Source organism: Polypterus senegalus, chromosome 1 (genome assembly GCF_016835505.1).
Source record: "Polypterus senegalus isolate Bchr_013 chromosome 1, ASM1683550v1, whole genome shotgun sequence".
Classification (NCBI taxonomy): Eukaryota; Metazoa; Chordata; class Cladistia; order Polypteriformes; family Polypteridae; genus Polypterus; species Polypterus senegalus.
The window spans coordinates 182232759-182254763 of record NC_053154.1 but is presented as its reverse complement, the minus strand read 5'-3'; the positions used below and the strand labels follow the sequence as shown (position 1 = coordinate 182254763).

Here is a 22005-nt window from a genome sequence, read left to right as displayed (position 1 = left end):
TTCAACACAAGTCCTACAAATACTATCGTAATTGAAACAAACCATGAAACTCAAACCGATTATGACAGCAGATTTGAGATTTGAAACAAGATTACTGTTCACATGACCAATTGTACGTTGCATGCTCAAGAGTAAGCTCAGCGCACAACTAGGTCATATTACAACTGGAGGGGCGAACTCACAATGTGGTATAAAAAGAGATCCTTAACAAATAATTATTGGTATATTTTCCCTCAGTTTAAAAAGGTTTAATTTTCTTCTTAAGAAAAATTTTAAGGCAGTACTTCGCCGCTGCGAAGCGCGGGTATTTTGCTAGTAATATATATTATTCAGTGACCTGAGACGAAGATTGGACTCCTTTACTGTATCTCTCCGGAAAATCCTTGGGTATCATTGGTTTGAATTTGTGTCGAATGAGCGGTTGCTCCTGGAGTCCCGAATGAGGCACATTACCTGCATTGTGAAGGAGCATCAGTTATAGCACTACACCCATGTGGCGCATTCCCCCAAGGGTGATCCAGCTCATAGGATCCTCATTGTTGGGGACCCAAGTGGCTGGACCAGGTCAAGGGGTTGCCCACGTAACACTGTGGTAGATGGTCATTTCTGGAGGGTGGGACTGGACTGTGTGTCTGCGTGGGGAGTTGCCAACCGGGATCCCGAGTTGTTTCATCATGTGGTGGGTGCGGCAACACAGTGTACCAGTGCATGCTCCCCAGCTTGACTTGTTATAGACCACTCAATGCAGACAGTAATTTCACATCATTTGCACATCTTTGTAGAAATATCAAAAGGCAAGCTCACAGGGGGATATTGTAGTCGAAGAAAATGAGTTTTTAGACATAGTTGGTGACTGTTTTTTGACATGACATTTTAAACCACCAATCCGAGGGGAAGCCTGTCCAGATTTAGTATTTTGTAACAATCAGGACAGAACAGATACTCAGAGAAATGCAGAAAGTAGACACGTAAGTACAAGGAAATATAGTGTAAGTGAAGAGAGAGGTGGTAAAGGCTAACGAAAAGGCATATGATGATTTGTATGAGAGGCTGGACACTAAAGAGGAAGAAAATGACCTGTAACAATTCGCTAGGCACAGGGACCAAGCTGGGAAAGATGAGCTGCCAGTAAGGATGATAAATGGTAATAAATGGCAACATACTCATAAGCAAAGAGAGTGGGTTGAGCAGATGGAAAAAGTACTTTGAGAGGTTGATGAATGAAGACAATGAGAGAGAGAGATGGTTGGATGATGTGGGGATAGTGAACCAGGAAGTGCAATGGATTAGTAAGGAAGAAATAAGAACAGCTATGAATAGGATGAAAAATAAGAAGGCTTTTGGTCTAGATGATATACCCGTTGAAGCATGGAGGTGTTTAGGAGAGATGGCAGAGGAGGTTTTAACCGGATTGTTTAATGCAATTTTGGAAAGTAAAAGAATGTCTAAGGAGTGGAGAAGTGTACTGGTCCCAATTTTTAAAAATAAGGGTGATGTGCAAGACAGTAGTAATTACAGAGAGATAAAATTAATCAGCCACAACATGAAGTTATGGGAAAGAGTAGTGGAAGCTAGGTTAAGGGGAGTAATGTTAAGCGAGCAACAGTATAGTTTCATGTCAGTAAAGAGCACTATAGATGCAATATTTGCTCTGAGGGTGTTGACGAATAAGTATAGAGAAGGCCAGAAGAGTTGTATTGTGTCTTTGTGGGCCCGGAGAAAGCATTTGACTAGGGTGCTTTGAGAGGAGTCGTGGTATTATATGAGGAAGTTGGGAGTTGCAGACAAGTATGTAAGAGTGGTACAGGATATTTATAAGGGAAGTGTGAAAGTGGTGAGGTCTGCAGTAGACCCGCATTGTTACACATGGTGGCAACGGCTAGATGAGCAGCATCATCAGAGCAGCAAGAGGGATAGGTGCAAGACTTTTGAAAAGAACACATGGACCCAAGCCAGAGGAGGCCATTTTAAAGGAATGAACTTTTTAATAGACATTTATTTATTGATTGCTTTTATTGCCATTTTTAAACTTCTTATTCTTTTAATGTCCTGTTTTAACAAGCGGGGCTTGGGTTGGTTTTAGTGTGGGATTTGTTTTAGTGCTTTTATTGTTTTAATGCAGCGGTAGTGTGGCCAAGCCGCAGACCTGGGCCATCAGTTGCACTGGGTTGATAGTAGCATGGAGCATTCCCATGCAACTGGAGACAAGGGGGTGAGGAGTGTGATATAGTGGGTCCATGGCTCAGAAGAAAAAGCCAGTTTTTAAATGAATAATCGCCGTTAATATGAGCATTCCTAGGCGCGATACGGGCTTGGGTGTTTCAACACTGAACTGCACAGGTGTGGGATCGCCCATGTGCGTAACTGATGGGGCCAAGGGTTTGAGGGGATCTCCCTTGGAGTTTGTGGCACTGCTACTGAAGAGATGGGGCGGAGGATTGTTTGGTCCTCCTTGCTGTGACCAATGGATGGAGTGTGGAAGACGAATGTTCTCTTCATTCCCTTGTACTAATTCATGTCTGAGAAGTAAGCTTTACAAAACCATGTAATAGCATGCTTTGTTTTAGCAAACAGAAAAATATTTGTGCAAAGGACTCAAGGTCTAAGCATTCCACACATGAGTCTGCCTTATCACGTTTTTCCTTAGCTTACATCTGAACGCTATAACAAAAGGAGCCAAGAAATCAAGTTTTACAAGGGACATTAAAGGGGCTCAAGGTTTGTGTATAATAAATGTGTTGACTGTTGTATTTTATAATGATATAAAATCACACATTCTAGAGGTATAAAACTGGACCCCACCCAACAGACGGGGTTCAGAAGAGCCCTGACACTGTCATGTATATTTGATTGTCTGCTTTTCTGAAACTCTTTTCACAGTGACTCTGAAAAATAAAGCTGCTTTATAACCGCACCTGCTGTCGGGTCTGAGTTTTCGTCCACAGTTTTGGCGCCCAAACGTAGGGCAGGAGACGGCAGATGGCTCTTCGTGCAGGATCGATCAGAGGACCGTGGTGGAGCCGATTCCGGCCGGGTCGGGTCCAGCTTCGGTAAATGTAGGATTGGCCTGCCTTGGGCGTTTCCTGTGTAGGGAGTCCCTGACCTCCTCCTAGCCGATACGAGGCACGACTTGACGGGCATTTCCAGGCAGGTGGATGGAGTCACGGTGAGTAGATTGGGGGATTCTTGTTAGTTGAGTTTGTCTGGTGTGCTAGAAGTAATACGAATATAGAAAGAAAAAGAATAAAAGCATATGCAAAATAAAGAATAAGAGAGCATACTGTATCAGACCCATAGGAGGGTTCTAGGGGCTCACGGAAGGTGACTTTGGGACCCTACGGAAAACGGCACAGTGTGAATGTTATCTAGTCATCCCTGTGAAGTGGATTATAAAAGGGCGAGTGGCACGCTCCTATAATAATTTGAGGAATGGGGGTGAAAGGGCGTATTTAGAGAATGTGTGTCTAAATAAACGAGAGGTCGAGTTTTTCATCCGCTGTCTGGTCATACTCTTGTCTCAATGGGTTGCTAAGGTGACGGAGACAATACCCTGGAAGATTGACGCATATAAACTGTCTGATGAAGGGATCAGGGTGAAAACCTCCATATCTTGGAATCCACGGGGCGTATTGATGTAGGATTCTGCTGATGCGAACAAACAGACACAAAGTCACCTGAAGCTATAATCTGGGGATTGGAGCGGACGGCGGGTGGAACGGGGTTTATTTTCTGCTGAGATCCTGCCGCTTACTATGGGAAAAAACAATCAGCAAGCCAGTCAAACAGTCCCCGAAGAGTCCTAAAAACTTAATGTAAGGAGGATTATTTTTGGGGGATCGCCAGTCTCCTAGTGTGCTGTCGGGATCAAAAGGCGGGTCCCCTAGAAAGCTCATTGAAAAGAAGACAGGATTATATATTTTTTTTTAAAAAAGGCATGTAGAAAGTAGAATAAGGACAGTGCAGGTAGATGGCCAGTGGAAGGAACGGAGATATGAATTAGATACAGGACATTAGAAAAATACTGTGCAGAAATACACAGGGTTGTTGTAATGGAGGTCCTTATCGGGTGGATATGTAGGACAGATGGGAATTGGTTATTAAAGACCGTACGTTGGAAGTGGCACAGAAACGGAATGAGCTTTAAGTTGCTGAACTTAAGAATAGAAAGGAAAAGGAAGAGCTGCTTATAGCTTTACAGAAAGTGCAGGCTGATACGGGACCCCAGTCTGAAGGAAGGAGGAAAAGGAGTGATAAAAAAGACCCTTTATATCCGTGCTCTCTTCCCCAACACTTTACCCACAACCCTTCCACGCCACATTCACCATTGCCCCAATGGCTCCTGTGGTTACCGGTGCCCCAGCTACTGATGATTTCTTTGATGAAAAATATCAGTTCGACCCCTCCTCACTTACAGATCCGGATGATGAGACTGACGGCCACTTGTTAGGGGCTATGGGAGGCTCTTCTAACTCACACAAAAAGCCCTCCATTTCACAACGTACTAGAAGCAAGACCCTCAGAGATAAGTCCCTGAAAACCTTACCCCGTTTAAGTCCCCAAAACCTTTAGCACCCACATTTTCATGCCCTTTAATTGAGGTCCCTAACCCCCAACACGATCCCACACAACCCCAGGAAATGATAACCCCACTACTGTAATGATACATCGTAACTGAGATATTCAAGAGCTGAAAGACGTAGTGTCCGAATTGCCTGATCTTAAGGTAATCGGTGGGTTGAAGTTTGTGGAACAGGTGAAGCAACTACACAACATATATAAACCCAGTGCGGCCGTGTGGACCCAGGTGCTACGCAGAAAGAAGGGCACTACTTGGGCTACTGTCAATCATGGGCAGCATAATGGAGAACAGTGGCAGTGGAATGAGGCATTGCCTCGTGGACAAAATAATGAGGGTCCTTTCCTTGCCCAATGGGAACCTGTGAAAACTGCAATAGCTGCAAAATATAAAAAGGGCACCGACTGGTACCTTATTTCAGCTGCCAAACCAAAAAAAGATGAGACGGTAGATGAATGGACACACCGCATTCAGGACTTGATGACAAGCCATTCTGGCTTAGACAGTCCAGACGACCGTAACAAGGCAGCGGTTCCTCCTTTTGTGTCAGGACACAGAAGTGATATTCAAAATAAAGTACACACGTCCAGTATTTGGATGGGAAAGTGCCACTTTTGATGAAGTTTAAAAGACACGCGGAGCATGCTGAACGACAGACTAAACAAAAAGAGTCAGACACTCAGACCAAGTTAATCGCGGCACAAATGAATTATTATGCAGGTGGAGCTGCCTCAGGCAGGGGTCGAGGACGTGAAGGACGTGGATTTTTCCGAGAACAGGGGCGAGGCCGGGGGAGAGGTCGGGATTTTTACTCCCTAATCCGAATTCTTCGTCTGCCTAGCTGCCTCTCAAATCAGATTAAGCACTTACATCTTGCCTGTTACAATGGGACACTTCTGCCGCAATTGCCCACATCAGCTTCCTCCCCGCCTTCCTTACCTGAACCTGAGGATATTCCTTTCACAGGGACCCCAGCCACTCTCTTCAGTTGCCTTTTCTCACTCGCCATGTGGACACAGATCCTTTATTGACTTTGCTGGTGAATGGCACTGAAACTGCTTTTCTAGTCTGCCTCGAAAGATACAGTGACTGCTTACTGCTTCTGGACAACCTCATGTTTTGCTGGTGTCTAAACCTCTTCGGGTTCAGCTTCATTTCAGTGGTTCCACTTTGATGCACCGGTTTTTTGTTAAATCAGCTCTGCCCTGTTAATCTGTTAGGAAGTAATGATGACTAAGCTCTCCCTCTCTATTTCTCTAACCGAACGAGGGTTTTACTGTTCTATTCCGAAATTCCTGTGCCAAACCTCCCCACACTAAGCCCTCTTTTGCAGCCTGGACCCTGAACATCTCCTCACACACCATTCTCCTTAAAGCCCTACACTCTTTTCCTTCATGTCTTTTTCCCCACTTGCAAGTCCCCAACACCCTCCACTGCACTGCCCAGTACTTCCCTGCTGAAGTGGACACACCTTGGTTAGAATCTTTTCTCTCTTCAGGTATAGCCCAGAGACCCTCCATCTCCCTTGCATTTTTTCTCATCCAACACAGCTGCTGCTGTCAGTGCACTTCACATATTCACAAAGCGTTTTCTATTTAGGAGATTCAGTTCCCCATGTTTTCTTTTGTCAATTCTAGCACCGTTTACTGAGTTGAAATTGGGGAATGGGTGGAACAATGTTTCGATAGGACGGACTGGCTACACGTTGCTCCGGGTATTTTTGATACCTCAGATCATTTGATAACTAAAGTTGTGCTTCAAAATGATTTTTTAGTACATCATGCATTGTGCCGTCCTTCCCTTTCTGCTTTTTCATTGCAAACCACCTCTCCCTCTTGGCTTTCCTCACTTCCCGATGCACTGTGGTCCCAGGGGAAAAATGATTATGGAAGGATAGCACACTGTGAGCCACTGGTGATTTACCCAAAATCGTCCTTCCGCCGCATCGCCCAGTATCCTCTGTCTCCAGCAGCAGAGGCTGGCATCTCCGCCGTACATTCCGATCTCGTGAAACGTGGAGCAATCATTCAAATTAAATACTCTCCAGTCAACTCCCCCGTTTTACCTGTTTAAAAGGCTGACGGTTCATGGCGTTTTGTTCAAGATCTTCGACAAGTTAATTCTGCAGTTTTTCCTAGGGCACCTATTGTTCCTAATCCTTCCACTATTCTTTCTACGATACCCCCGTCCGCCTGTTATTTCTCTGTTATTGACCTTGCTAACGCTTATTTTGTATTCCTGTGCACCCCGACTCTCAATTCTGGTTTGCCTTTACTTTCCAAAACATGGACATGGACTGTTATGCCTCAGGGATATACTGCAGTCCTTGTGTATTGGATAAGCTCTTGCTCAAAATTTAAAAGGCCAGATAAAGACAGTGTATTGATACAGTATGTAGATGATATAATGTGTAGTACTACAGAAGAAGATTGTGCACGGATACTCAGAAATTGTTATTATTTTTAGCAGAAAATGGCCATAAAGTTTCTAAAACAAAACTGCAGTTAATTCAAACAACTGTGAAATATTCAGGTCATGACATTTCTTGTGAAACAAGAGCTCTCTCTCTCTAGCGATCGTATAAACACCATTCAAAATCTTCCTAGACCTGTTACAAAGCAACAGGTTGTGTCTGTATTAGGCATTCTAGGATACTGCCGGCAATGGATTTTAAACTTCACTGAAAGAGCACAGCTTTTGCAAACTTTAGCATCACCCCTGATCTCCCCCTTTCTGGTCAGGTGGCATGGAATGATCAAGCTGAGAAGGCTCTATGTGACTTAAAAAAAAAAAGTGCCCTACTGTTTGCATGCGTTGGGACTGTTGACTATCTCGTCCATTCACTCTGTTCATAGATGAAAAGGGGGATATATGAATGCAGTTCTCACACAACTCCATGGAGAAAAAAACAAAGGCTTAGCCTATTTTTCGGAAAAATTGGATCCAGTGGCTGTGGGACTTCCAACCTGTCTCAGAGCTGTAGCAGCCACAACAGAGGCCGTGCTAGCCAGTACAGATATAGTGCTCATGAGCCCCCTAGTGGTAAAAGTGCCTCACGCCGTACACTCCATTTTAGTACAGGCTAAAACCTCACATCTCACTACTGCTAGGGCAATACACTATCAAAATGTACTCTGTACGTTGTCAAATGTTACCATAGAAAGGTGCTCCACCTTAAATCCAGCTACTCTTCTACCAACTGTCATGATGAAATAACTAAGGTTATAAAACCTAGACCAGACCTACAGGAAACAACCGAATTTCTTCAAGTTTAAGCGCAGGCAGCTGAGTTGATAGCTCTCACCTGAGCTTGTCAGTTGTCAGAGGGAAAATTGTAACTATCTATACTGATTCTAGATATGCTTTTGGAGTCTGCCATGATCATGGGGCATTATGGAAACTCAGGGATTCAAGACCAGTACTGGCAAGCCCATTCAGCATCAAAAACTAAAAGAATCCCTCTTAGAGGCCATAACGAAACCATCAAAGCTAGCGATCGTTAAATGTCAAGCTCACACAGGAAAACAGGATCCTGTCAGCAAAGGAAACGAATTAGCTGATCATTTTGCTAAACGGGCTGCGTATAATAACACACCAATCTCTTTATTCCAACAGAGAAATGACCAGGACACTGATAATCAAATTATTTCTTTACAGAGTGCAGCCACGGACACAGAGAAGAGAAAATGGTCCAAAGAAGGGTCCCTCTCTGATGGAGTCTGGACCCATAAGCAAACTAACAAACCTTTCCTCCCAAAGGCTTCTTTCCCAGGTATGGAAAAAATCGCCCATGGCTTAGACCATGCTGGAAAAGACACCATGGTTCAAGATGTTGAAAAACATTGGGAAGCTGTAGGTTTCTCTACATATGCAGAGCAGTTCTGCAGGTGCTGTGCATTATGTCAAAAGTTTAATGTAGGAAAGGGCACCCAGGTAAGTCCCGCCGTTACACCTAACCCAATGGGTCCATTCAACACCTTCAAATGGACTTCATTGAATTAACACCATCAAAGGGTACCGATACTGTTTAGTAATTGTTGATGTGTTCTCCGATGGGTGGAAGCTTTCCTTCCAAACATGCAGATGCCAAAACTGTGGCAAAAGCTTTGATAAAGGAAATCATTCCTAGATGGGGCATACCGCAGAAATTACAAACTGATAATGGCACACACTTTGTAAATTCCGTTATAAATGAATTAACCACCTGGCTCCAGATAAATGTGCATCATTATTGCAAATACCACCCCCAGAGTGGAGGTATTGTGGAATGATGCAATGGTACCTTGCAATCTAAATTGGCTAAAATCTGTGAGCAAACAAATTTAACTTGGCCTGATGCTCTGCCTCTGGCCTTGATGGGATTAAGGGGAAGAACACATCGGCAGTTAGGGCTGTCACCATTCGAAATTCTGACCGGACGGCCCATGCCAGTCGGCATGGTCATAGGTAATGTTACACTGCATACTGTGGACAATGATCTTCTTTCCAGTCTTACAGGTCTCCAAGCTTCTCTGAAGGAAGTCCACGAGCAGGTGAATCAGGCCTGGAGAACTAGTCCTCCATCAAAGGAACCTGGATTCTGGTTAGAGATACTCGAAGGAAACATTGGCATCACCCTCAGTGGAGAGGCCCAGTCCAAGTTCTGCTGTCGACACCACACCCTGTTAAAGTTGAGGGACTGCCTGCTTGGATTCACATCTCACATTGCAAAAGATGGCACCCTTGATTGTGGTATCCTTGTTTGCTGCCATATCCTGAAGATGTAAAACTGGGTTAACTGGATAATTTACTTTTGCCTGGTGTTTCTTATGGACATGTGAACGAGTGTGCCCTGTGATAGGATGGCATCCAGTTCAAGGGTTCCAGTGCCCACAACTTTGATAGGTGCCAGATGACCATGACCCTGAACTGAAGTGGGTTAGAAAATGGATGGACTGATAAATGTATGAAAGACGCTATATAAGGCACAGCTTGAAAGAAAGCTGGCTTTTTGTTCTTCCTATAGACTATTTTCTAGAACATAATAGTAAAAATTGTATGCACTTTCAGCTATATTTGGACATTTTAGGGTGATTTATTTCCAAGTCACCGGGGACTCCTTGTGCTTTGTTCCTGTTTGCAGGTTTCTGGTGGCTCATTTAGCTTAGCTTTAGCCACTGTTGTGGGTCCTGAGTCAGAACACACCTCCACTCAACCTGGTTAAATGGCTTAAGTAAGTTTTCATTTCTCTTACGGTTGCTTTAATCATTCTCCTGCTTATAGCTTGCTGTATTGTTCCCTTGATATTAGAGTATTTTACTGCCTCTATGGCAAAGGCTTACTTTTTACACAAAGAAAAAATGCTTCAGATTAGCACAGCCACCCCACACTCCTTGCCCACTCCACTCCATCCCCCTCTCCTACACTTTCCTACTCAACTCTCCCTGATCAAATATTTTTTGTTTGCTAAAAAAGGGGGGAATGTGGAAGACGAATGTTCTCTTCGTTCCCTTGTACTAATTCATGTCTGAGAAGTAAGCTTTACAAAACCATGCTTTGTTTTAGCAAACAGAAAAATATTTGTGCAAAGGACTCAAGGTTTAAGCATTCCACACATGAGTCTGCCTTATCACGTTTTCCATTAGCTTACATCTGAACGCTATAACAAAAGGAGCCAAGAAATCAAGTTTTACAAGGGACATTAAAGGGGCTCAAGGTTTGTGTATAATAAATGTGTTGACTGTTGCATTTTATAATGATATTAAATCACGCATTCTAGGTATAAAACTGGACCCCACCCAACAGACGGGGTTCAGAAGAGCACTGATGCTGTCATGTATATTTGATTGTCTGCTTTTCTGAAACTCTTCTCACCGTGACTCTGAAAAATAAAGCTGCTTTATAACCGCACCTGCTGTCGGGTCTGAGTTTTCATCCACAGGAGGTCGATGAAACAGAATAGACAACTAAGATGAGAGCCAGTAGGCGTAGAGTGCTGGGAGTCAACAGCAAAATGTAGAGTTTTCTAGCCAGTGGTCTTTGCCATCTTCCTTGATCTTCACCATACTTTCTCTTTCCATTTCACAATGTAATAACAGATCTTTTTTCTTGTGCAGCACACCACCCTGTCTTCAATCCTCTATCCTCCATATTGGTTAGTGGTGCTATTCACATGGCCCGTCAATCACTTCTGCTACATCTTTCATTTGCATAAAGCACTTTGTCAGCAGAGAGCAGGTTAGTTATAGTAATATTAATAAATATCAACAAGTAAAAATCTATTGAAAATAAAAAAGGCATTGACTAGTTTTCTTTTTTTATAACGTCACGAAATTTTAATCAAAAAGGTCAAAGATTAGAATATTACAAAATTGTGATGAGAACATGCTATTTAGCCCAAGGTTTCCATTTTATGTAACCAGATTTTCCAAAATAACATCAAGTTGACCTTTGAAGGTCCCTATAGTAGTACTAATACTTCTACATAGCACTACTCTAGTACTAAAATACATGTAATACAATATATATAAACTGTTACTAACCCTTCCCTATTCAGTTTCTCTTCTCAGTATCCTCACGTGGCACTTGGTGCCACTGCTGTACTGAGAAAGATGTTTGCCTGACAAAGAAAAGACATCTCAGATAAAGGAACACTGGAATCATCGGGTAGAAGTGTCTTTTTATCAGACTGGCCAGCCCAGTGCTGACTCAGTACATAGTGAGGCGTGCGCTGCATGAACAAAGCATTTTGTACTACTGTATTGTATTTATTAGGTAACAATTATAGTTCTGTTTTATGTATTGTATTTACCCCATTGTTTGACACTAATTGCACCTGGAAGGGAGTCTCTATCTCTCTCTCGCTTTCTCTCTCGCTCTCTCTCTCTAAATTTTGGGGGTTGGGGGTAGGTTGTTGTCTTCTTAGGGAGTCAAGACTGGGAGGCTGCCAAAGAACAGGGCCTAAAAATTCCATTGAGGCATACCTCTGATTTTAAGCTATGCAAAAAATAAGTTGTTTTTGTTGTCATAAAGTCCTGCTTTCTGCCACTCTACATGGTAATTTACTCCATCTGTCAGTGGTTCTTTGCATGAAGAAAAACTTTCTAACATTTGCATTAAATCTGCCTTTAAAAAGTTTCCAACAATGTCTGTGTGTTATTTTAAAGTAACAACTGAGATCTACTGTACTAATTCCTTTTATAATTTTAAATACTTCAGTCATATCACCTTTTAATCAATGTTTGCTTAAACTTAAAAGCAACTCTTTCAGTCTCTCCTCATAGTTCATACCTCTTAGTCCCAGAATCAGCCCAGTCACTCCAGGTAAGACCTCACTAGTATGTAATATAGGCTAAACACAACCCCTACTGACTTGTATTCCACACATTGTGATATAAACTAACCATGTAATAATAATAATAATAAATTTTATTTATATTGCACTTCATATTTTAGAAATCTCAAAGTGCTACATAGTAAAAACAAAAATAATAAAACAAGAAAATCTATGTATGCTTTAACAAAATACCTTTCTAAAAAGTTGAGTTTTTAGATTCCGTTTAAAAACATTAGTCGACTGTGGGGCTCTCAGGTAGTCAGGGAGGGCGTTCCACAGTCTCGGCGCCACAGATGAAAAAGCCCTATCACCCATACTGCGAAGCTTGGTTCTAGGGACTTGGAGAGTGTTAGTGTGTACAGAGCGGAGAGTGCGTGAGGAGGTATGAGGGGTAAGGAGTTCCTGTAAGTAAAGGGGGGCATGTCCATAGATGCACTGATGGGTGAGGAGAACGACTTTGAACTCAGTTCTGAGTGGAACAGGGAGCCAGTGAAGGGTTTTCAGGATTGGGGTGATATGGTCATGCTTTCGCACCCTCATCAGGATCCTGGCAGCGCAATTCTGAATATACTGGAGTCTCTGAATACTCTTGCCAGGGTGAGAGTTGGTCGGAGTTTAGCAATATTCTTGAGGTGGTAGAAGGAAGACTTACAGAGGTGTTTGATGTGGGCGTCAAAGGTGAGTTGAGGGTCCATTTTAACACCCAGATTGGTGACAGATGTGGAAAGGGGAATGTTTTGGCCAGCGAAAGTGATACTGGTGATGGTAGAAGAGCAGAGATGGTGTGATGTGCCAACTAAGATGGCTTCTGTTTTGGATCTGTTTAGCTGAAGAAAATTGAGCCTCATCCACGCCTCTATCTCCTCCAGGCAGGTAGTCAATGTAGAGATTGGCAGAGGAGCAGTAGAGGAGGTGGGGGTAGTCCTGAGGTAAAGCTGAGTGTCATCAGCATAGCAGTGAAAAGATAAACCATGTCTGCTAATGACATTTCCAAGGGGGAGCATGTAGATGGTAAAAAGGATGGGGCCTAGCACAGAGCCCTGTGGGACACCACAAGTGACGTTGTGAGTATGAGATTTTGCGCTGCCCGGGGCGACGTGCTCAGTTCTGCCGGTCAGGTAAGATGTGAACCAATTGTGAACATTTCCAGAGAGTCCAATGGTGTATTTCAGGCGGTGAAGGAGAATGTTGTGGTCTATTGTGTCAAAAGCAGCTGTCAGGTCAAGGAGGAGGAGTAAAGAAGGGGAACCAGTATCTGCTGTTATCAGAAGATCATTGGTGACCTTGACCAGGGCTGTTTTGGTGCTATGGCCAGGGCAGAAACCAGACTGAAACTTTTCAAACAGATTATTCAGTTTGAGGTGGTCATGAAGTTGAGTTGCAACTATTTTTTCCAGAACTTTAGAGAGAAATGGAAGATTGGAAATTGGCCTATAATTGAAGAGAACTTCAGAATCCAGGGTGGGTTTTTTCAGTAGGGGTCTGATGACAGCAGTTTTTAGTGAAGAAGGAATATGGCCAGCCAAAAGGGACTGGTTTATGATCCTGGTGATAAGTGGAGAGACGGCAGAGACATTGGCCCTCAGTAAAGCTGAGGGAAAGGGTCCAGGAACTGGTAGACAGTTTCATTTTCCTGATGACATCCTCCACCTCTTCCCGTGTGGCAACAGAGAAGGAGCAAAGGGGCTGGACAGTCTCAGACAGTAGGTCGACAGTTGGGGGGGGAGGCAGGGAGGGCAGAATATCCGTGGTGGAGAGGTGTAAGCGGATGTTATCAACTTTTTGTTTGAAGAAATGTATGTGCATATTGCACCTCTCATCGGTGGCCTCAGAGTGGGCAGGTGAAGGAGGTTTGAGAAGGTGATTTATAGTTGAAAAAAGTTTTTTGGGGTTCCTGGAACTGTTGCTGATGATGGTGGAATAGAACCTGGACCGTGCAACCTTCAGAGCTTCTGCATACGCCCTCTTGTGTTCCCTATAAGCCTGTTTGTGGACAGTCAGCCCAGAGGCCTTGAACCGCCGCTCAAGGACACGGCCAGCCGTCTTCATTTTTCGCAGTTCGCAGGTGTACCAAGGTGCTGAGCACGAGAATGAGACGGACCTGGATGTTAAGGGGGCATGGAAGTCCAGGAGACTGCACAGGGACTGGTTGTAAAAGTCCACAAGTTCAGCAACAGAGAGGGAGCTGGTAGGGTCAGAGGAGAGAAGTTTAAGGTCCAGGGCCAAGGCATCAACATTGATGTTCTTCAGATTTCTGAAATGTATCTGTCGTTTTAGTTTTATATGGGGGGAAAGAATGGGCAGCTCCATTGACACTACTTTGTGGTCTGAAATACCAAGATCATATACCTGTAAGTTACTGATTAAGGCAGAATTTGAAATGACCAGGTCAAGTGTGTGACCCCTGGAATGTGTGGGGACATCAACATGTTGTTGTAGATTAAGAGAATCCAATAGGTCAAGGAAATCAGCAGTGAGATAACCTGTGGGATTGTCAACATGAATATTTATATCTCCTAGAATTATGATGTTGGCAGAGGTAGCACAGAGTGTTGTGAGAAGATCAGTCATTTCCGGGATGAAGGCAGAGTTGGGTTTTGGAGGTCGATAGATAAGGAGAACAGTCATGGGAAAAGGAGGCTTACATTTAAATGCAAGGCACTCGCAGGAGGATGTTGCAGGTATCAAGATACGGGACAACCCCAAATCCTGACGGTGGATGATAGCTAAGCCACCACCACGCCCAGTGCTGCGAGCTGCTTCCAAGTAACTGTAGCCAGGAGGACAGGCTTCATTTAGGACAGAGTAAACCTCTGACTGGTGCCATGTTTCTGTCAGACACATGAAGTCAAGTCCTTTCTCCCTGATGTGTTCTTCAATCAGTGTGGCTGTATTGCAGATGGATTGAGATTTAAACAGTTCAAATTTGACTAATGACTGTGAGGTCAATCTCTGTACTGGTCGCAAAACATTAAAATCCACTCCACGCAGGTTAGAATCAACTCCACAAAATAAATCCAGGCAGGGATGTGAGAATCTCGCGGTGTTTCTCTCAATAGCTCTGATGTTTCCCATGCTGGAGTGCAAAGATCTCACGATACTTTCAGAGTTGATAGTAGTTGGAATGACGGTGCTCTGATGACGCGTCAAACGTGCGACAGGTGACCAGAAAGATGGAATATTGGGGGCAGAGCACTTTGGCAGGTTATGGAAAATGAACTTTCGACCGGAGCCTCTATGAGTGTATCGAGGACGGCTAAGAAGTCCAAGTTCCTTGATGATGGAGATGTTAATTTCAGGAGTGGTTGTGGGATTAAGTCGGCGGAGTTGTGAGCTGGAATAACTGAGCGCCATTCTGACCGAGGAAGAAAGGAGAGATGCTATCCAGACAGCGCCGTAAAATCCAAAGCAGACAATAAAACAGAAAATCCGGGCATCCAGACATCAGGTGAGTAGACAGCAAAACTTGATAAAATGCGTAAAATCCACGGCAGACGGTAAAACAGTATATCCGGGCAACAAGTGAGTAATCAGCTAAAACTTAATAAAACTCGGTAAAATCCGTAAAAACCAACGGCAGACGATGAAACAGTACAAAAAAGTACGAAACTTTTTAACTAAAAACTAAAGTAAAAATAAAATAATAAATTAGTAATATAAAACTCATAAAGCTCAAAGGGAGAAGCGGCGAACATTCAACGCCAACGTCCTCTCCTACCTGACGCTCTTCAGCCTATTCTATTAACTTTCTTGATTGCTTCTGTACTCTGTCAGGGTATACATAGTGATGAATCTACTACAACCCTATGGTCATTAACATAAGGTGTAAGTCCCTAAAGTCCTATTGTCTATAACAATACTTGGTAGTTTATTCTATATATCAGAATTTCTCTATGTAAAGTAAAACCTCCTAATATTTGTGTGAAATTTACTCTTAACAAGTTTCCAACTATGCCCCCGTATTCTTGATTAACTCATTTTAAAATATTTGCAATCCAATGTGTTTTAAACACTTCGATCATGTCTCCTATTAATCTTGTTTTGCTTAAAATGAAAACGCTCAGCTCTTTTAGTCTTTCCTCATAATTCACCCCTGCAGTCCTACTATCAGCCTAGTCACTCTTCTGTAGACTTTTTCCAGTGCTGATATGTCCTTTTTGAAGCCTGGATACCGAAACTGTACACAGTACTCCAGATAAGGCATCACCAGTGCATTATTAAACTTGAGCATAGCATCCTTGGACTTGTAGTCTACACACCAGGCTATACGAGGTGAGACAAAAATAACCGGATCGGTAAAAAAAAAAAAATCATTGGTGAATTACAGCATTCTAAACATTGTCACTTTCTATATACTCCCCCTCCCGATCTCTACACCACTCCTTATGTATCTTTCATTGATTGAAATACTGCTGGAAGTGTTCTGGCTTGAGGCTCTTCAACAGGCTTGCCGTTTTTGTCTGAACTTCAATCATTGAAGAAAAATGTGTTCCCTTCAGGTCACTTTTGATTTTTGGAATCAAGAAAAAATAACAGGGAGCTAAATCGGGCAAATAGGGAAGAATATCAAGGATAGGAATGTTTTTGTCAATGAAAAACTGCTTTACAGAAAAACAGAAAATTCACAAGAAATTTGATGTTGATTCACTGTTCAATTTTTTCACTCAGCATTATCGCGGCAACTTGTGTGGCGATTGTTGTGCAAATACTAACTAGGTTATTTACACGATGCCCTCTGAAACTATGACTGGCTAGGTGTGTGTGGGATGGGATATAGTTCTATGATTCATGTCTGGCCGAGCTCCAGCTGGTTTACAGGAAAGACCTAAGCCCAGTCATTTTGGTAGCCTTCTCAATGGCTTCTGTAAATTACACTTCATCTGCCACAAATCTGCCCAAGCCTGTATGCTGTCTAAGTCCCTCAGTAACCTAGTTTGGAATCATCACACTTAAATGGCTTATTAATTATTTTCCTTATCTAGATCATTTACGTACATAAAAAAGAGTTGTGTCCTAAGCACCTAATTCTGAAAACATTCCTGTCACCATTGCCCTTTTCTTCCTTTTTTTGAGCCAGTTTTGTACCACCATTTTAAAAAAATAAGTGTCAAAGATTTATACAGTGTACAGTATGTACTCACTGACTTTACCATTTCTAATACTCTTTTCCTTGACTATTCTGTTATTACTAAAATATGAAAAGAATTTCTTTTTGTCACATCATTTTCATTTTCTGCAGTTTTTTCTCCAACTGTCTTTTATTAAATTTTAATTGATGGTCACATATTCCCTATAGTCTGCACTGGAGTTGCTATTTTCTTTGTAACTTCCTTTTTAGCTCCTTATTTATCCACCTCAAAGTTTTCATTAATTTCTTACTGTTTTTTAGTTTTTTGATGAACTTGTGATGCATTATATATACAAATATTTAAAATTCCATACCTCCTCAACTCACATGTAAAAGCTTATCCCAATTTATCGTACTGAGTCTTTGCCTCCTCTGCTGAAAGTTTGCTCTACTAAAATATGTACTCTGCTAAATCATTGGGAAATTATTATGTTGTAGTCACTAGATCCTAATGGTTCACTCACTTTTACCCCTTCAGTTCTACCCTGATTATTATTGAATACTAATTCTAGACAGGCATCCCCTCAAGCTGATGCCTTAACATACTGTGTTCAAAAATAGTTACTGATTAAGACTAAAATGTTAAGTTCTTGTGATCTTTTTTTAAAAAATTGTATTAATTTTATTGTAATCATTCCATACAAATAAATCAATTTTTACAAAAAAATAGGATGAAAACAACTTAACCCCCACCCCTAAGAAAGAGAGCATGGCCAACGGAGTAAAACTTAAAGCTTGTAAACATACCTAAATTGATTAGTTTAAAAGGGCAATAGAGATGAATGGAGAAGAAAAAGAAATGCGGAAAAATTGCTTCCTCTGTGCTTTAAGAGCTTATTCTAAAATGTTATTAATTAGATGCTGCCAGGTTTTGAAAAAATTCTGTACCGATTCTCTAACTGAGAATTTGATTTTTTCCAATTCCAAATAGTATAAAACATTGGTTTCCCATTGACTTAAAAGAGGAGAGTTAGGATTCTTCCAATTTAGCAAAATAAGTCTGTGCGCCAATAGTGTAGAAAATGCAATCACAGTTTGTTTGTCCTTCTCCACTTTAAGCCCATCTGGAAGAACCCCAAACACAGCTGTTAATGGGTTAGGAGGGATTGTGACACCAAGGCTGTCTGAAAGGCACTTAAAATTTTGGTCCAAAATGATGTTAATTTGCTGCAGGCCCAAAACATGTGACCCAGTGAAGCTGGGACTTGATTGCAGCGTTCGCAGGTTGGATCTTGACCTGGGAACATTTTCGACAGCTTTAAGCGAGTCAGATATGCTCGATATATAATTTTGAGTTGAATGATAGTATGCTTTGTGCATATGGAGCTCGAGTGAATTCTCTGCATTGTTACCTTCCACTCCTTTTGTGATATATTGATTAAAAGATTTTTTCCCATTGTCCTCTTGGATCTTTGAAAGGGAGGGACTGTAAAATAATTTTATATATTGCAGAGATGGTGTCTAAGTCCTCAAAATTTTGCAATATTTTTTCGGGCCTGGAGGACGGTGCAAGATGAGGAAAATCTGGCAGGTTCTGTTTAACAAAGTTCCTAATTTGAAGATAGTGAAAGAAATGTGTAGCTGGAAAGTTAAATTTGGATTGTAATTGTTCATAGGATGCAAAAATGTTGCCTATATAAAGATCTCTAAGCAATCTAATCCCAAATCTTTTCCAGATATTAAAAACTGCATATGTTTGTGAGGGTTGAAAGAGGTGGTTCTCTTGCAGAGGTGCCACAAATAAAAGATTCTCCATCCTAAAATGCTTTCTACATTGATTCCATATTCTGAGTGAGTGAAGCAGTAATGGACTATTAGTAAAATGGTGATAACTTACATTTGTTGGGGCACAGAGCAGGGAATATAAAGAAGTACTGCAGGATTTTACTTCTATTGTGGACCAAGCCTGTGTATGTTCATCTATTTGTGTCCAGGATTTTATAGCTTGTATGTTTGCTGCCCAGTAATAAAACTGAAAGTTAGGTAGAGCCATGCCACCTTCTGCCTTAGGTCTTTGTAGGGTCACTCTTTAGATACATGGATGTTTTGAGTTCCAAATAAATGAGGTCATTGTTGAATCTAATTGCTTAAAAAATGATTTATTAATGTATACTGGAATTTTTTTAAATAAAAAAAGCTTAGGAAGAATACTCATCTTAACAACGTTAATTCTTCCAGCTAGAGTGAGATGAAGGGTTGACCATCTATGCAAGTCTTACTTAATTTTTTCCATACAGATGACAAAATTTTGTTGATAAAGAGCTTTGTGTTTACTGGTGATGTTAACCTCTAGATATTTAAACTGATCTGCAATGATAAAAGGTAGGGTGTCTAATCTAATATTATATGCTTAAGAATTCACTGGAAAGAGTACACTTTTATTCAAATTAATTCTGAGACCAGAGATCTTTTGAAATTCTGTGAGTGCTGTTAAGACTGCATATAGAGAAATTTTCTGTTCAAGTCCCTATCTGATAATCCCCGTTATCTGATCAGTGACAGTGAACCGCCAGTGGTTCAATGGCGATTGCAAATAGCAGTGGTACAAGGGGCATCCTTGTCTGGTACCACGTTCTAGTTTAAAGTAGTCTGAGCAAATGTTGTTAATACAGACTGAAGCTTCTGGATTGGTGTACAGTAGTTTGATCCATGCAAAAATGTTCGGGCCAAACCCAAATTTCTCTAATGTAGTGAAAAGGTTGTAACAAAAAGGCGCTATATAGGCAGCTGACCCGACACAGAAAGACACAGAGGCACGTCTAAAACCAACAAGATTTTTATTTTTCTTCACCCGTGGGCACACGTCTTCCCCGTGACCCACAGGCAATACACAGTCCCAAGCAGCAATCACAACAGCACCAAAACATTCTTCTCCTTTACCACCATTCCTCCACAAGCATAGTCCTCCTCCTCCCGACCCTGGCTCCTTTAGTGGTGGTGGCTGGGCCCTTTTATAGCCCACCTGGAAGCGTTCCAGGTGATTAACCACCTGGTCCTAGTTGCACTTCCGGGTGGGGCTTAAGACTCGTCCAACCGGGCTGTTGGAAGCAGACAGCCCCCCTAGCGGCCACCCCAGGACCCAACCAAGCTATGGAGGACTCCATCTCCCATGGAGCCCTGTGGGTGGTTGAGGAATCACCGTTGGCCAGGGAGACTGCCACCAAGCTTCCCGGGGGAGGCATTGGACTTGGCCCATGGCGGCTTCCCCGGAACATAAGCAGCATGGGCGTCCCTGACAGGCGTGGGACACGGCTGTCCTTTACAAGGTATTTCCATTCAATCATGTCAAATGCTTTTTCTGCATCCAATGATAATGATATTTCTGGGGTGTTTTATTTACTGGTGAGTATGTTACATTAGTTCTTGTGATCTATTAAGTATAACACCAGCCCAGTTAATATTTGGGAATTAATGTTCCCTAAAACCATAATCCCCCTCTAAATTTTAACAGTTTTCTGCATTAGGGACCTATAACCCACAGGTAGTATATGGTCTTATAATGCTGTTTATTCGAATCCAAACATCAACTATCTTAATATTTGGAGCTATTCACTTTTCCCTCTGTCCCAAGTAAAGCCTCTGTCCCATGCTTCCTTGAATGATATTGCTAGCACTGTACTTGACATTAGATACAGTAATCTTTTTGACATAGTTACAGCCCCTATTATAATGGATGTGCACTCTGACTGAATCCATATATTTTCCATCTATTTTCTAAAAACTATCCATTTGTTTTTGCACTTCAGTAATATTTGTTATAACACTATTAAATATGGGACAAGATCTGGCATAGTGTATCTATTTTTGTTTAATTTCACAATTAAGATTCAAATACAGATAAATCTGAGGAATATTTACAGGCTGGCTGAAGACTAAAAAATTTGTCGAACATTTCCCCTACAAATGAAATCCACTCTTACCTTGAGCTGCCCAATGACAAACTTATGTAAGAAGTGATTCCAGCGAGAAGTTCTAAAGACAGATAGGTGCCCAAAGTCATGCTGTAGCCATCCAGATTGTGCCTGTGAGTAAACAATAAAGATAGCAGGTAAATTAACCACTTATGCACAAGGTTTTCCTGCCAGTGGGACACAGGTAAATTCCAAAGTTGCTTGTGTATGTTGCAGTAAAAACACAAGTCAATTAAAAGCAATAATGGTATTTTTGCATGTTTTCCATGTTGTCTGCTCTCTTTCATTAATAAAATACATTATTTGCAAACATGTACTCCACAGACAGTTGTGTGTTAACAGTCACTAACCAGCTTTTCCTTCTGTATAAAGTTGTAGATGTAATCAACGGGCAATAATAGATTCTGGGATCAACATTTCCGTTGTCACTCACCGAAATGTACTATTGCAACACTGGGTCTCAGGGCAGACCAGTCTTACCTGTATCCACAGTGAAACTCACTGGTGTAGTTCTGCCACTTGTGTGATTATATTCTAAGGGGAAACAGGGGCTTTAACAGTGGCTGTTGTGCACAGTCCCTCATACTCCATCATACTCAGGCAGGACTGATCAAGTACATTGTACACCTCTGAAGTCAGAGGGCCTGGCTATAGGTGGGAAAGCCCCAGTCTCAAGTTGTTACTTCCTTGTCCAGAGACAAATGATGTGGCCACCCAGTAAAAGGTAGGTGGTGTCATGCAGCCTACTCACAACACTTCTGTGAAACCCTGCCACCTGGGTGGTCATGCCAGACCCTCTTGTTAACCTTCATTTTCAGTGTCGCCATTTACCTGCATCATTCAAAAAGGAGAAGTGGAATGAAAATACCCTGACATTTTCAAAGAATACAGCTGTCCTTATAGATACATAAGGAACCATGCATCTCATGCCACAGGGGCCATATTTTGTAATAATCAATGACTTACTGAATTGGAAGGTATAACATGAAGCAAAGGTACAAAGATTGTTGCTACTGACAAAAGCTTACTGGTGTCAGGATTAGGAGCTAGGATATGCCTATCTCCTAGGAGTCCA

At 42.0% G+C, this 22005-nt stretch overlaps 1 protein-coding gene across 1 annotated transcript in view; it reads right to left on the bottom strand.

Moving 5' to 3' along the window:
• The window catches only part of LOC120535962 (acyl-CoA (8-3)-desaturase-like), a 290759-nt gene that overhangs the window by 132479 nt on the left and 136275 nt on the right, over window positions 1–22005 (bottom strand). Inside the window, exon 5 of the mRNA XM_039764207.1 lies at window positions 20940–21041. Coding sequence (XP_039620141.1) covers window positions 20940–21041 — 102 coding nt within the window. The remainder of the gene's footprint in view (window positions 1–20939; window positions 21042–22005) is intronic.